Source organism: Magnolia sinica, chromosome 1 (assembly GCF_029962835.1).
Source record: "Magnolia sinica isolate HGM2019 chromosome 1, MsV1, whole genome shotgun sequence".
In the NCBI taxonomy this organism is placed as follows: domain Eukaryota; kingdom Viridiplantae; phylum Streptophyta; class Magnoliopsida; order Magnoliales; family Magnoliaceae; genus Magnolia; species Magnolia sinica.
The window spans coordinates 42,117,931-42,132,376 of record NC_080573.1 but is presented as its reverse complement, the minus strand read 5'-3'; the positions used below and the strand labels follow the sequence as shown (position 1 = coordinate 42,132,376).

The 14,446-nt window shown below is 36.5% G+C and overlaps 1 protein-coding gene across 1 annotated transcript; it reads right to left on the bottom strand.

Moving 5' to 3' along the window:
- Positions 1-4,021: 4,021 nt before the first annotated feature.
- On the bottom strand, positions 4,022-10,207 carry LOC131245789 (uncharacterized). Its single transcript, XM_058245487.1, has 3 exons — positions 9,882-10,207; positions 8,071-9,763; positions 4,022-4,039 (listed from the first exon to the last, which is right to left on the bottom strand). The coding sequence occupies exons 1-3, from the start codon at positions 10,205-10,207 to the stop codon at positions 4,022-4,024; spliced, it is 2,037 nt and encodes a 678-aa protein (XP_058101470.1).
- Between the last annotated feature and the right edge of the window lie 4,239 nt (positions 10,208-14,446).

Here is a 14,446-nt window from a genome sequence, read left to right as displayed (position 1 = left end):
AACATAAAGAATGTTGTTTTGCCATCTAAAACTGATGAAGGCATCTTATTGATCAAATGACATACAGTAAGAACCGCATCACCCCAGAAGATTTATAGAAGATTCATTCCTAGTAATAAGGCCCGAGTCACTTTCACCATATGTATTCTTGCGTTCAACCACCCATTTTGTTGGGGTGTATAAGCACAAGAAGTCTGGTGGATAATGTCTTGACTTTGTAAATATGTTTGAAAATCCTTAAAAACAAATTCTAATGCATTATTTAACCTAAACATGCACAATTTTGCACCAAATTGATTCGTTATTTCATTATAAAAATATTGAAATCCTATAGTAATTATCAATAAAGAGAATGAAGTATCTAAAACCTAACAAACTTGTGTCTCGAGCCGTTTTCCACACATCACGATGGATTAATTTAAATGGAATATCACTTCTTAAATCAATTCTAGACAGAAAATGAACTCCATGATGTTTACTCAGCTCGCATACTTCACACTCTAACTTTGATATCTTGGAAAGAGATGGGATGAGAATATGTAGATTATGGAGAGATGGATGCCCCAAAGGATGATGCCACTGAATTGTTGAATCTGAAGGAAGCACTGCCACACCTACTAGTTCCCTCTCCAAGTAATATAAACCATTCCTCTTACCACCTCAACCAATCGTCCTACTCGTCTTGTGGTCTTGAAATATACAATAAAAAGGAAAGAAGGACATGAAACAATTCAAGGACCTTGTTAGTTTACATACAGAAAAAATGTTAGATGGAAACTTGGTGCATATAGAACTAATGACACAGAGACCGATGCCAGTGTTCACAATATTAATAATATTAGCCAATATTATCGATATCGCTTGTCAACAATATGAAATTGGTGGGTAATATAAAAAAAAAGCCTACTTTCTTGAATATCGACGATAATATCGCACAATATCGTAAAGTATTCGCGATATCACAATATATCTTGCAATATCGACGCTTTTTCTTAAAGCTTTTTACAATGTATCGATGATATCTGTATTGTCGATATACTCCATTGGTAACACACGTTGCCCTTCCTAAAAATCCTTTTTTTCTTCTCCATTTTTCTTCAAATATCTCTCTTCTAACCTCTTAGAGAAACCCATTCAGGAGAAAACCCCACATTCGAAATTAAATTTAAGATTTTCTTTCATCTGGGCCGTTTCTCATTCAGTGAGTAATATTTTGTTTTGATCTTCTTCTTCTTTTTCTTGTTCTTCTTTTTTGTTTTGTTTTGTTTTTTGTTCTTTTTTTTTTTTTTTTTTTTTTAAAAAAAATCATATAAAATAAGTGTGAAACCATAAGAAATCCTTGATTTTTCATGTTTTGTATAGAAAATCAAGGATTTCAACATTCAATTTTGAGATTTGAGTGTTGGTGGCCCAATTTGGGAAAAATTGGGGAAAATTCGAAAATTCCCCAATTTCTCCCAATTGCTTGCAATGTTGCACTCCATATATGAAATCAAGCATGTATAACAATATGAGGCCTAATCTACTGATCTGTTAACTCTTTTTATTTTTATTTTTATTTTTTTCAAATTTAAGAAAAAATGATTTTTAATTTATATATATATATATATATATATATATATATATATATATATATATATATATATATATATATATATATATATATATATATTTGAAATTTTCCTTCAACCAGTTGTCAAATGAGACTAATTTCGAAGATTTATGAGTGTTTGATGAGATAATAATCACATACACTTTAATTTCGAAATTCGAGTGTAGGTGGCCCTATATGAGGAAATTGGGGAAATTCGAAATTTCTCTAATTTTTCCCTAATTGCTTGTGATGTTGTACTCCAAACATGAAATCAAGCATGTATGAGGCCTGCTCTACTGATTTGTTAACTTTTATTTTTCAAATATCGGAAAATTATTATTTTTTAAATAATTATTTTTTTAATTGAAAATTTCCTTCAACCAGCTGTCAAATGATATATTAATTTCAAAGATTTAGGAGTGTTTGATGAAATGACTATCACATACACTCTAATTTCAAAATTCGAGTCTAGGTGGCCCAACTTGAGGAAATTTGGAAAAATTCGAAATTTCTCCAATTTCTCCCTAATTGCTTGCAGTGTTGCACTCCAATTATGAAATCAACCATGCATAAGGGCTGATTTTCTGATTTGTTAACCAGTTTTTTTTTTTTTTTTTTTGATTTCAAAATTTCCCTTTAGCTAGCTTGCAAATGAGACTAATTTTGAAGCATTTAGGAGTGTTTAATGAAATGATCATCATATACACTATAATTTCAAAATTCAAGTGTAGGTGGCCTGATTTGGGACCATATACAAAGGAAACCTATTATGTGCACTTCTTTTTGGAGATGTTATGATTTAAAAGTGTGTATTAAGGTCTTCTTTTAACAATCCTTGGAGTTTCATTGAAAAATTCAACCAAATTTTCAATGTTTTCCCATGTTTCCCAAAAAGTGCGATAAATTACGCGATACAAATGATATATCCTGTGCGATAACCAATACATACCTATATCCCAAGGGTGCAATATGTAACATGATACCGATATTTCAAACACTGACTAATTCATTAGGCTGAGCAGTACCAACTCCAATAACATTAGACAATGCACTATAAGCTAAAGTAACCAACGTATTTGATGAAACACAATCAAAAGAAGAAAAGAGACTACGATTACTAGAAATATGCTCGGATGCCCTAGAATTGATGATCCAAGAGGAGGTAGAAGATGACAAAAGACATGCTTTACCTAATTAAGCCAAAGTAGCTGTAGAGGTGGAGTTGGTATTGTTGCTGGAAGTATAGCCATTAGAAAATAGAAAACGTGAACATTCCTCCCGTGATAATGAAACATTGATCTATTCACCACCAAGATCAGACAAAGCAAGAGTAGTGGATCTACTATTGGAAGAAACATCCTCTACCATAAGGGCTTGATTAGTCCTTGGGGGTTTTCCATGAAGATCCCAGCAAAAGTTTATAATATGATTTGTTAAGCCACAATGAGTACACGAATGGTCTCCTTGACCACAATGACCATCTCTACCTCCCCCTGGGAATATACCACCTCTTTCATCATGGAGAGCACCATGCTCAATACGTCCACCATAGCTTCCACGTGAACTAAAATATCTAGAGGAGGCTAATACAATTTTATCATATGCAATAACATTAACATTATCAAATTCGCTTGCTGAGGAGACTCTCTGAAGCCTTGCATAAGCCTGTCACTGAAGGAATAGAAGCTCCTCCAAAAATCAGATCCTTTGCGGATTGGTACTCTTTTGGCAGTCTAGATAGAAGTTTCACTACTTTCGTATCTTCTTGTTACTTCTTCATGAGGGTGACATCAGACATAATAGGATGATATGTGGAAAGTTCTTCTCACATTTCAGTCAATTTTGTGAAGCATTCACCAAGGGGTTTATCCCCCTTTTGAAAAGAGATCTCCTCATATAATTGATACACTTGAGAAATATTTTGTTATGAGTACATGCTCCTCAGAGTATCCCAGACATCTTTTGCCGTGTTTAAAAACACCAAATTAGAGCTCACTTTAGACTCCATGCTATTCCACAACCAAGATCGAATCTTGGTATCCTCACGCATCTATTGTCTGTATTTATGGTCAGATTCCTCTGGTTTAGAATGCATGAGATATTGATCCTTTTTGCAGGCTAAGAGAAAAACCTTAACAGACTTTCCCTATAGAAGATAAGTCTTCCCGTTCAGCTTGACAGGTTGTTGAGGCATTGAAGGAGGGACCCTCCATTTCCCCAAGAGATGAAGAACTGCTAACTACAGTTTTGGGTTCCATATACATTCTATAATAAACTTACTTCAACACCAATGAAGGACCTTAATTTTAAATGCCAAATCCACACACAACTATGTCCAAAATCATTTAACACATTTCTATCACAGAATAACTCGAATTTATGTCAAAAAGGTTTCCACATTGCATACGACTTTCCAGGTAGGAATATTCAACCAAAAACTGCATCCTACACAAGGAAACCAATATAAAAGAACAGCTTTAAACATCACCTCATGAAAAATCAACAAGCCTTCATTATCCGTCGAGGCATCTATGATCCTTTTTTGGGGGCATTTTCTATTTGAAAAATGACAAAGAAAACAACATGTTTTTTTGCCTAAAAAAAGTAACTTGCTTTCCCTTAAAGCTTGATCAGTCCCTTATATTTCTGAAAGATCCCCGAAGTTAAATCCAGCAAACTGGGGGTTGATTAGAGAAGATTGTGGAGCTTGAACCACTCCTAACAAGGCTCTGATACTAGTAGATGGGTATAGGGATTGAAAAAGAGAAGAAACAAAGGAAGGAAGAGAGAAGAGAGAAGCAAAGATGAAGAAAGAAAGGAATAGGTTAGGGTTTCACGTCCCCACCCCCTTTCGATTTTATTGAAGCAATAAAAGAGCAAATATGACAAAAATGTCCCTATACAATAAACTTTATGTCTAACATATGTTACATATCTCAAGACTAAAAACACTAAGAAATTTGTGAACCATAGGCCCATAACCAAAACCAAGAGGTCCATGGGCCCATACCTAACGGTTAACAGTTATCATTTCTTACTTGACTTAAAAATTTGAGATTTCATAATAGTAGGTTGCATTTTTCCTGATCTGCAAGTTTGATTGAAATTCTGAATTTTTTCTGCTTCTATGTAGTCAACGCTTCATTGAGAATTGTGTGTGAAATTTTGTTTCCTTAGTCTACTATATGATTTTCAATTGTTCATACTATTTTGTTTTCTACTATATACACCAATAAGAATAGCATCAGATCTTCGCTTATATGAGAAATCAATTTTTTGATACATGGATTTTAAAGAATTTTAAATGTGGAATGGTGCTGCAGCTGGAGTTCTTTGCAATGTGGAAGTGGCACAAACATTACAACTGCATGACTCCCATGTCTACGGAATGGAGATGAGCCCAAAAATAAGAAGTCTATAGATCCTTTGGATCTTTTCTTCCAAAAGATGACTAGGAACATCAATTAATAAAAGAAAAAAAAAAGGAAAAGAAAAGAAAAAAAGATGACTGGATGCGAACTGCTAACTCAGATTTGGCAGAGAGGAGAACCAAAAGTAATCACTGATATGTTGAAATGGGAATATATTGGTTTGTAGACATTACTTTGTGTCTAAATCAACAAAAAGAAATCATATTCACGGATCTTTATATCTTTGTATCTGTATATCAATTTGAATCCTTTTATTTAGCTCATACCAGTAGGGTCTAGTGAAGATGTTGAAATGATATTGCTTTCCCGATTAAACTATAGCATGTGAATTCAGTGTTTCTAAAGTAACTAATGCATATAGTGTTAATTTGCACCCTGCTTGAAGTTTTGATGCTTGGACCATTAGATTATGTGGATTGGCAGGCCCACAGCCCACTAGGCCCAACATTTGCTGATTTTGGGCTGTTTGTTGCAAAATTTGGACCCTAAATGTCGGAGATCATATTTGCCATTTGTCGAAGATGGGGGCTGATGTGGAAGATATGGTTGAAAATTTTGGGGGTATTTAATAGATACGTTTTTTGCTATTTTAGGTCAAATCTTTGTTGGTGGATTTTTATTATTAAGTTGGAGGATTTTCATTGAAGATTCATAAGGATTGTTTTTAGCGTCTATAAAAGGAGAGGTGCTGTAGGAGGCAAGCATTTCACATTTTCTACATTTATAAGCTTTTGTTAAGTCTTTGCAAGGAGAAGTTTATTTTTCATTGAAGTTGCTCACTCCTCTCTACTCAAACATTCTTGGGGGTATGCTCTTGACCATTCGTGTGATTTGGGTATTTAGATTCCATTGACTTGATGACTGGTTTGCACTTTTTCTGTATTTGAATGGGTGATGTGATCATTGGGGGATTTTTGACTCTACATCTTTTAACGGCTTCGAAGGGGGTGACACATGAAGAGTTTTGTATAAGTCACCCAATTGATTCATGTACTCAGATCAACTCAAACATATAATAGGCAATCTCACTAATCAAGTGCAAGAGCTCTGGTATGGGGTGTGAAGAGATCTGGAGACCAGAGTTGGAGACCAAAGTTGGAGCACATGGATATGTAGGTGAATGTTCCCATCAAGGTCCTAACTGACAACGGGTGGCCTCAGTTTGTGAAGAAACCAATGATTGAATTCTTCTATTGTTGGAATGTGAAAGAGAGTTTGGAATTAAGGAAGAAATTTTAAAATTCCATAGCCATTTCTATGCTGATGACTTCATCGAACTGGTTAAGCAATGTGAAGAAGGTATTTGAGTATAAGGAAATTGTGGACAATCTAAAGGTTTAGGTTGGCAGATATAATTTTTTTCAGCGTGTGCTAGCATGTTGGGACGATCTTCCAGTTGGACAAATCTGTCAAGAAGAGGAGAGTAAATTCTTGAAAAATGATGAAAAAGAAGTTAAAAGAGGAAGATCATACCTGCAACTTGTGCATCTGATTATCAAAGATGTCATAATCTATGTCGTTAGGGAAACAAATCGATAAATGATTTTTCTATTGCAGGTGGGTCCTCAAAAGGGTTTTAAATACAAAAGCCCTAAAAAGCAATTGCAAAAAAAACAGAGAGAAATAAAATAAAAATATTGATTTTCCATTGGAAATTTGGTATTTGTGCAGATAATCAAACTGCATGTTCAATTCAAACTGTACGATTCAAATTGAATACAATTTGGTATGGGATTTGAATTATATGGGTGTGTGAAATGGTTCGAATCATTCGAATCCTACCATTCAAATAGGAAATGTCCGATTTTAATAACCTTATTCGGATATTGTTTCTTTATTTTTTTTTTACCCGATTCAAAAATTTTATCCACTTGATTACCAAACTTGTTAGTGTGTGGGACACAGATATTACCATCTCCGTGTACGTGACAGCATTTTTGAAATGTACATAAATGATAAATATGTTTAACTACTGTTGTAATGAAAAAAAATCCAATCGTCCTATTTTAACAAACAAATGTGAAACCTCTATCACTGAGTTTTAAACTATGGGAAACACCTTGTGTCGAACACAGAAAACGTGGTGGGAGGTGGCATGAGATTGGAACCTCTATCACATCAATCATTATGCCAACATTGTATGTGGGCACAACGCTTCTGTATTTGTGACATCTAACCTATTTCAAAGGGTCACCCAACCATGAAAGTAGGATGCTGAAAAAATCAGAATAATCCAACAATGTGGCCCACCACTTGAATTTGGAAGTTTTTGGATGACTGTCCATTGTTTTTTCTATGGTGTGGCCTACCTGATGATTGTATAGGTGTTTGTAGGATTCACTTGATGAGAAGATTGCATAAAAACATGGTGGGCCCTACAATGGAAAACAGCAGATGTCCACCCAAAAACCTCCGATTCATGGTTGGGAGACCTTTCTGGACTGGCCTACCATAATCATTGTAGAATGAGCTTATTCTCCAAACATTGCATCGCATGGGATCCAGAAAGGATCCATGCGTTTTGCCTTGTGGAGACTCATATTACATCCTGTGTCTCCACCCATCGGTTCCCACCTGCTGATTTTTCCAATGATCAGAGCCATCCATATTGCTGAGTCTTTGCCAAATAGGACAGTATGATACCTATGCTGAATGGATCATTGTGAACCATCAATATCTTTAGACATTAATTTACACAGTTCATCATTAATTTATACATAGCAATTTGTTTCATCCAAACATCAAATAGGTTCACACCAAGCACTAAATATGCATTATCATCGTAGTGATATTCATATCTAGATAACACCATCTACATAATGCTATCAGCCTACCAAACAGAGCCAAATACATCGCACGCCCATGAAGGGACCGAAATCCTCAACGACACAGGCGCAACGTCCAAGCACTGTTGTACCACTGTGTCGTGTGTGATACCCTGTCCTTTGGCTGCAAAACATCATTTTTATCCCATCATCATTGTCTTCATCACCATCCTGGTTGTACTGATTGGGTTAGTGAACGTGTGGTCAATGGATGAATAACCTCTGAATATGTCTTGTGGTATTTGCTGACATTGTAGTGCACATCAAAGTAGTCATACACATTGCCACCACTGTATCGGATAGCTTGAATAGCATGTATGCAAGGGTACCCACAGATTTTCCACCAATAACATGAGCATGTTTGCCGTTCAAGATCCACCTTCTCTGCATTTGCACCATCCTCATAAAGAACATCAAACTTTTCTGCACTTCCTGAGACATAATAACACCCCGAACACATCTCTCCTGCAGAAATAACTTTTTCGGCTCTAGGAACCAAGGTTGTTTCCCAGTTTAAACTTTTTTTAAACCTTCCATTGAATATCTCTATCATATAAAGGTGCAAGTTTTCTAAGGCAGAAGTGATATCCAGGTCTCTCCAACTCTCCAACTTATCCCTCCAGCTGCACATCCGGTATATAAAAAAATCCTCCCAAACATAAAGCTTCTCTTCAAAGTGAGAAGTGGCCCAATGCTTAGGATTAATATCCTTTACAATATTCCATGCATCTTTGTATTTATCATGAATTTTACGCATACAAGCATTGAATTCAGAACGATCCGTTGCATAAGTTGCCCTTGTAAAAAGCTCCTCCAAATCCGAACAATTGAATGTTTGCAAAATTTCTTCAACCAGCCTCCCCTGAGAGTATCGATGACATGCGTATGGAAAGATACCACTAACCACTTCAAGAATCCCTTCTTGCCTATCTAATGTAAATGTTAATTTAGGTATATATCCCAAGACTTGAGCCAACTCACCACAAAACCATTTCCAATTTCCTACGTTCTTCGATTCAACAAATGCACATGAGACTGGGAACTCATCGTCTTCTGCATCAATGGCCATGGCAAGGAGCCATGCACCTGTGTGTCTTCCTTCTATCTTTATACACTCGAGCATTACAAGTGGTCGGCATGCTTGCTTCAAACCACAAATGGCAGCCTTATATGCAACAAAAAGTCTCAAGGACTTGCCTGATGACCTACTACACTTTGCTGTGCTTCCTGGATTTGTGCTCTCAATTTCTTTACAAAGCATCCTAAGAGCTTGAATAGATTCGTCAGAGTGCATCTCTTTTAGTGCCAATTCTTTACCCCTCCATGCTTTTCCATAACTTACATTGATTTTGTATTCTCGACTAATCTCATCAACAATATCTTTGGGTGTACAACACAATTTTTTTTGTAGTCGATCCTTAACCAAAGAAGCAATCCATTTCCTACTGGCTTGTTGATGCATTGTTGGGTTTGACATTGTTGATTCATTCACAGCATTACAAGTATGGTTTTTCTTCAAGGATATTATTTGGACTGTAGACTTGTCAGCAAGCTTGCATGCATTTATGCGCCATGAGCAATCATCGTTAATGCATTTCGCCTGAAAATGGCCACCACCTGACCTGGTTCGCTTGTATTGGAAATTTGAACGAATGGCGTACTCCCTTAAAGCTTTGTCGAAAGCATTTGCATTTTCAAATTCTTGGCCTTCATTTAAAATTGACATCATTTTCGGCATGCCATTGACGCTACTATCCATCGACAAGCAGTCTATTCTATGCAAGTCATTTGACACACTTGGAACATCATTATTATTGGTGTTAATATTATGTGTGGAAGGTCTTTTGTTACTTTCATGTAAGCCCCACGATGATGCTTGGACATTTCCATTATCAGCATTCTGCATCAGATTACTGAAAAAATAAAGATAATTAGAATTTTTATTTTATTTTTTATTTTTTATTTAAAAAAAAAAAAAAGAATCTATAAACTACATAACTAAGAAACATGAACAAATTTGTAGTGAAGTACCTTGAAATTGTAATGGGTTTTGAAAGATCTTGGGCACCAGAAATAAAGAGCTGAATTGGCTCACCGCTTTTAGGAAATGCTTCCATCATATTAGATACATTGTCATCATCCACAATTGACACAAGTGAATCCAAATATAGACCAGGATATTTATACTCAATGCTGCTAATGTCAGTCAACTTGCAAATCCCACGCACTTTGAATAAAAGATTGTGGTAATCAATTGCTCGATCAACATAAACAATGCGGTTCGTGCCTCCCTTGTAATAAAGATTAATAGATTCACGAATGAGGTCGCCCCCAAATCGACAAAGTACCGGCACCATGTTTGTCGACATCATATGCCTGTATTATAAAGAACTAAACATTCCAACAAGAAAACTGTTGTTATGCAGAAGCCCAAGAACAACTTTTATATTCATGTTTGGGAAAGAAAAGATCTATATTCTTGTATAATTAATTGTTATCCTTTTGATCTAATATCACTTTCATTGTAATTATATATATCATAGTTTCCTTGTCTACTTATTTGAATAAGCGACAAGCATGATTTGGCTTTCAAGAACCAAGAACGTGGACCTCCTATCCCTCACTGTGGATGAACCACATGCCCCAAAAAAATTCCCAGACTAGAAAATCCTAGCAATCCAATCTTTAGCTGATTTCCTACTGAGTGTGTGTGGTCCAAGCATAGTTGGCCAAAATCATGGTCTTAATCAGAATCATGGGTCCACTCGCATGATAATTAGAATAATGGCTCTAGGTTACTACACATCCTCTAGTTTCAAGCCCCTCTGCAAATGCGAGTATTATATGATACTCTTGCAGAACATGGAGGTTAGATCGACCTTTCACTAAGATGGTGGCCATCGTGATCAAGATCTACGACAGGAATAATTTCTATTGGATGAGTTGGTCTTAATCAGAATCATGGGTCCACTCGCATGATAATTAGAATAATGGCTCTAGGTTACTACACATCCTCTAGTTTCAAGCCCCTCTGCAAATGCGAGTATTATATGATACTCTTGCAGAACATGGAGGTTAGATCGACCTTTCACTAAGATGGTGGCCATCGTGATCAAGATCTACGACAGGAATAATTTCTATTGGATGAGTTGGTCTTAATCAGAATCATGGGTCCACTCGCATGATAATTAGAATAATGGCTCTAGGTTACTACACATCCTCTAGTTTCAAGCGCCTCTGCAAATGCGAGTATTATATGATACTCTTGCAGAACATGGAGGTTAGATCGACCTTTCACTAAGATGGTGGCCATCGTGATCAAGATCTACGACAGGAATAATTTCTATTGGATGAGTTTAACAGTGAAGTAGGTGCATTGCAGATGCATGCCAATGGTCCACGTTAAGAAAAAGAGATACCTATCCTATGAAGAGGCTTATTTGATGGGAGTACGATTGTCAAGGGGGGTTCGGGTCATATCAGGACTGGTTTCGGGTTCAGTTACCATCTTTTGATGAGCCGAACCCCAATTTGATTAGGTTTTTTGAGTACCTATAATGTCTTAGCACCTTGGCTTAACCATCAAGAACACCAATCAATGAGTACCTATAATGTCTTAGCACCTTGGCTTAACCATCAAGAACACCAATCAATGTGTTTTTATCATCCAATTGATACTTCAAAGCAAGATCCATCCTCGAGGCCACTTGTTCAAGTTGAAGAACCAAGTATACAATATACATGTCCTTGGAGCAAGGACATGCAATGCAACAAACCACACTGATTCAAATCTAGAATGGGAGAAATCAGATCTCAGAGCCGATCATAATGACCTAGTTCTAGTTCCAATCTTCCACAGAATCATCAATAGATGCTAAAGCAGTTTTTTTTTTTTATAAAAAGGAACAATCCCCAAACTGACAGTTCGTTGAAATCAAATGGTGGGTGGGGGCTTTTGGAGGTGATTGTTGGGATGGCGTAAGATCACCACCGTTCATTGTTATTTTTGAACCATAAGACATCATGGGATTGTCTTGTGTGTAAAACGTTATTCACCAGCTTATTTAACTTCTCGTGGAGCCCACCATTTTGTGTGCATGCCATCCAACCCACTCATTAAGTAAGCCACCATGATGGTTAGATGCCCAAAAAATCAGGCTTATTGAATCATTAGGTGGGCTAAACCACATAAAACAATGGATAACCACCTAAAAACCTCCAAAATCATCAGTTGGCTCACCTGATGGTTGGATCAACGTTGAACTTTCATGCTGGGGTGACCTTAATGGACAGGTTGCATGCCATACACACACCATGGTGGGGCCCATGAACAACCCCAATAATGGGATGACCTTAACAGACAAGTTGCATGTCACACATACACAATGGTGGGCCTCCCTCACAAACAATGCCGGTAGAAAAAGCCTATTTCACAAGGACTTAGTAGAGGTTCCAAGTAAAGCCCTCAATTTGTAAAGAGTTGGGCATGCACGAATTAGATGTGGAAAGTGACTCCATGCTTATTGTGGATTTTCTCCGGACTGGATAAGGATAAGAGGGTTGTTGGATAACTCGATATTGGTGGAGATCTATACAAGACTGCATCGCAGAGCTAGATGCAAGTGTACATCACACCTTCGGGGAGAGTGGTAAGGTTGGCGACAACCTTGCTAGAGAAGGGAGCTCCATAACTCTCAATCAGGTTTTTTACTTCTTCTAGTGAACTTCCCAACAAAATTAGAAGAAAAATAGCTACAGACAGGTCTGGAATTGTAAAATTTCAGACTTATTGAGTTTGGTTTGGGTGTGCAATCTGTCTTTTCATTTGAGGCATGTTATATAGTTTGCCCACTTTAGGTAATCATGTTCCCATGTATAGCTTCAAATGTGGGCAGTTGTGTTGGACATAGGCTAGTGGGCAATCACTAATGGGTGGGTCCCATGTGGTTTAATCTCTTTCTGTTAATCTTTTTTCTTTCCTTTGTTTCAAGTTGAATTACAAATTCAATTTTAAGGATAAGGATAATACCGGATAATTTCTAGTATAATCAAAATTCCCCATCCTTCCCATGATTTCTCGTGAATAACACATCAAGCAACAACGAGAGTAAAAGGAGAAAATTAAGATATTGATATTTGTCCATCTAGCTTATCCTTTGAACGATCTAAGCCATAAATGATAATCCGATACCATCTATACCATAGAATCAAAGGGGTGATTAGACTCATCTGCTCCATTAGTAGTTAGGCGGACCGTTTATCCTTAGTTTTGTGGAGGTCCCATATCGTGTAGACCGTCAGATCTTGAGGGCTCACTCTTCCACGCAGACTTTCAGTGGTATCAGAGCAGCTCAATGGTGGATCTCCGATTTATTGTTATAATCACGAAAGTTCAGTGGCCCTTTTTATTATATATTATATTATATTTTAATTATACATTGATATTTATATATTCACTTATTAATTATTATAATTTATTTTCTTCTTGAGGTATGTGGATTAAATAATGATAATAATAATAATAAGAGTAATATTAAATGTACGATATCTGAATTTAAATCCTATTGGCCCGATAAGAATTTTAAAAAAATAGTCAATCCTAAGGATTAGTAAAATTAGAAATTTGAGATTTGATTAAGCCAAAAAAGAATGGCGTACCATAAATTGATTTGAGATAGAAATCAATGATAAGGGAGAAATTGAGAGTCGAACAAAAAAAAAAAAGAAAAAAAAAAGGCCTTTTTAATAGGCACCACCTCTCTCTTAATACAGTGATCATAAGGGAGTGATGATTGTGTGTGTTTATCATGTTCATCTAACAAATATGTAGCTAGGGCTGAAAGTTGGGAGGGTTCAATCCGACTGACTTGACATTGGGTTGGGCTTAGACATGATGTATCGGGTTTGGTCTCAAGCTTGGGCCATACAAACACCAACCCGATAAAACTTGGCTTGGGCTTGGGTTGAGGTCTCGAGTTGCCCGACCCAACCCGAACCCGAACCCAATCAATATATAAGTTCCTTATAAATTAATTATAATTGAGTGCAGATCGTCTGTGTTGAAGACACATGAAATTCCAATGCCGTCGGGTTTCATTGGTCCACGTCGTTTCCAATGACTCAAGCTAACAAGATACGCCAGATTTCTCTCCCAAATAGATTGCTTGATACACAATACGATTTTTAAAAGTGTAGTTGTCCTATATTTTAGCTTGTTTGTTTAGAAAAAAATGAACTTCTTTACGATAAATCACTACATATATAATTAATAAAATTATAGGTACAAAAAATAAGATGTGTATTGAAAATATAATAAACTAATGTAATAATAAAAATATTAGTATATATCTACCCGACCAATCCGGCCAACCTGACTGAGCCCGCTTGGTTGAGAATTCCCAACCCGAGGTTGGGTTGAGTTGGGTTAGGGTCGAGGTATAGGAACCTTGGGTTGGGCTAGGGTTAAGCACCAACCCGACCCAACCCGCCTGACTTTCAGTCCTATATGTAGCTAGAATGTGCATTAATACTCACTGTTATGATTGTGAGGTATTTTTTTAATGGATGATAGCCCAGAAAAACACTAATCAATCTAT

What these genes read in the sequence shown, in the direction of transcription:
- LOC131245789 (XM_058245487.1), bottom strand. Translation starts at nt 10,207, where the DNA reads ATGGTGCCGGTACTTTGTCGATTTGGGGGCGACCTCATTCGTGAATCT. An exon ending in AAACCCATTACAATTTCAAG is followed by an intron (nt 9,764 to 9,881) that starts GTACTTCACTAC and finishes TTATTTTTTCAG; the next exon opens with TAATCTGATGCAGAATGCTG.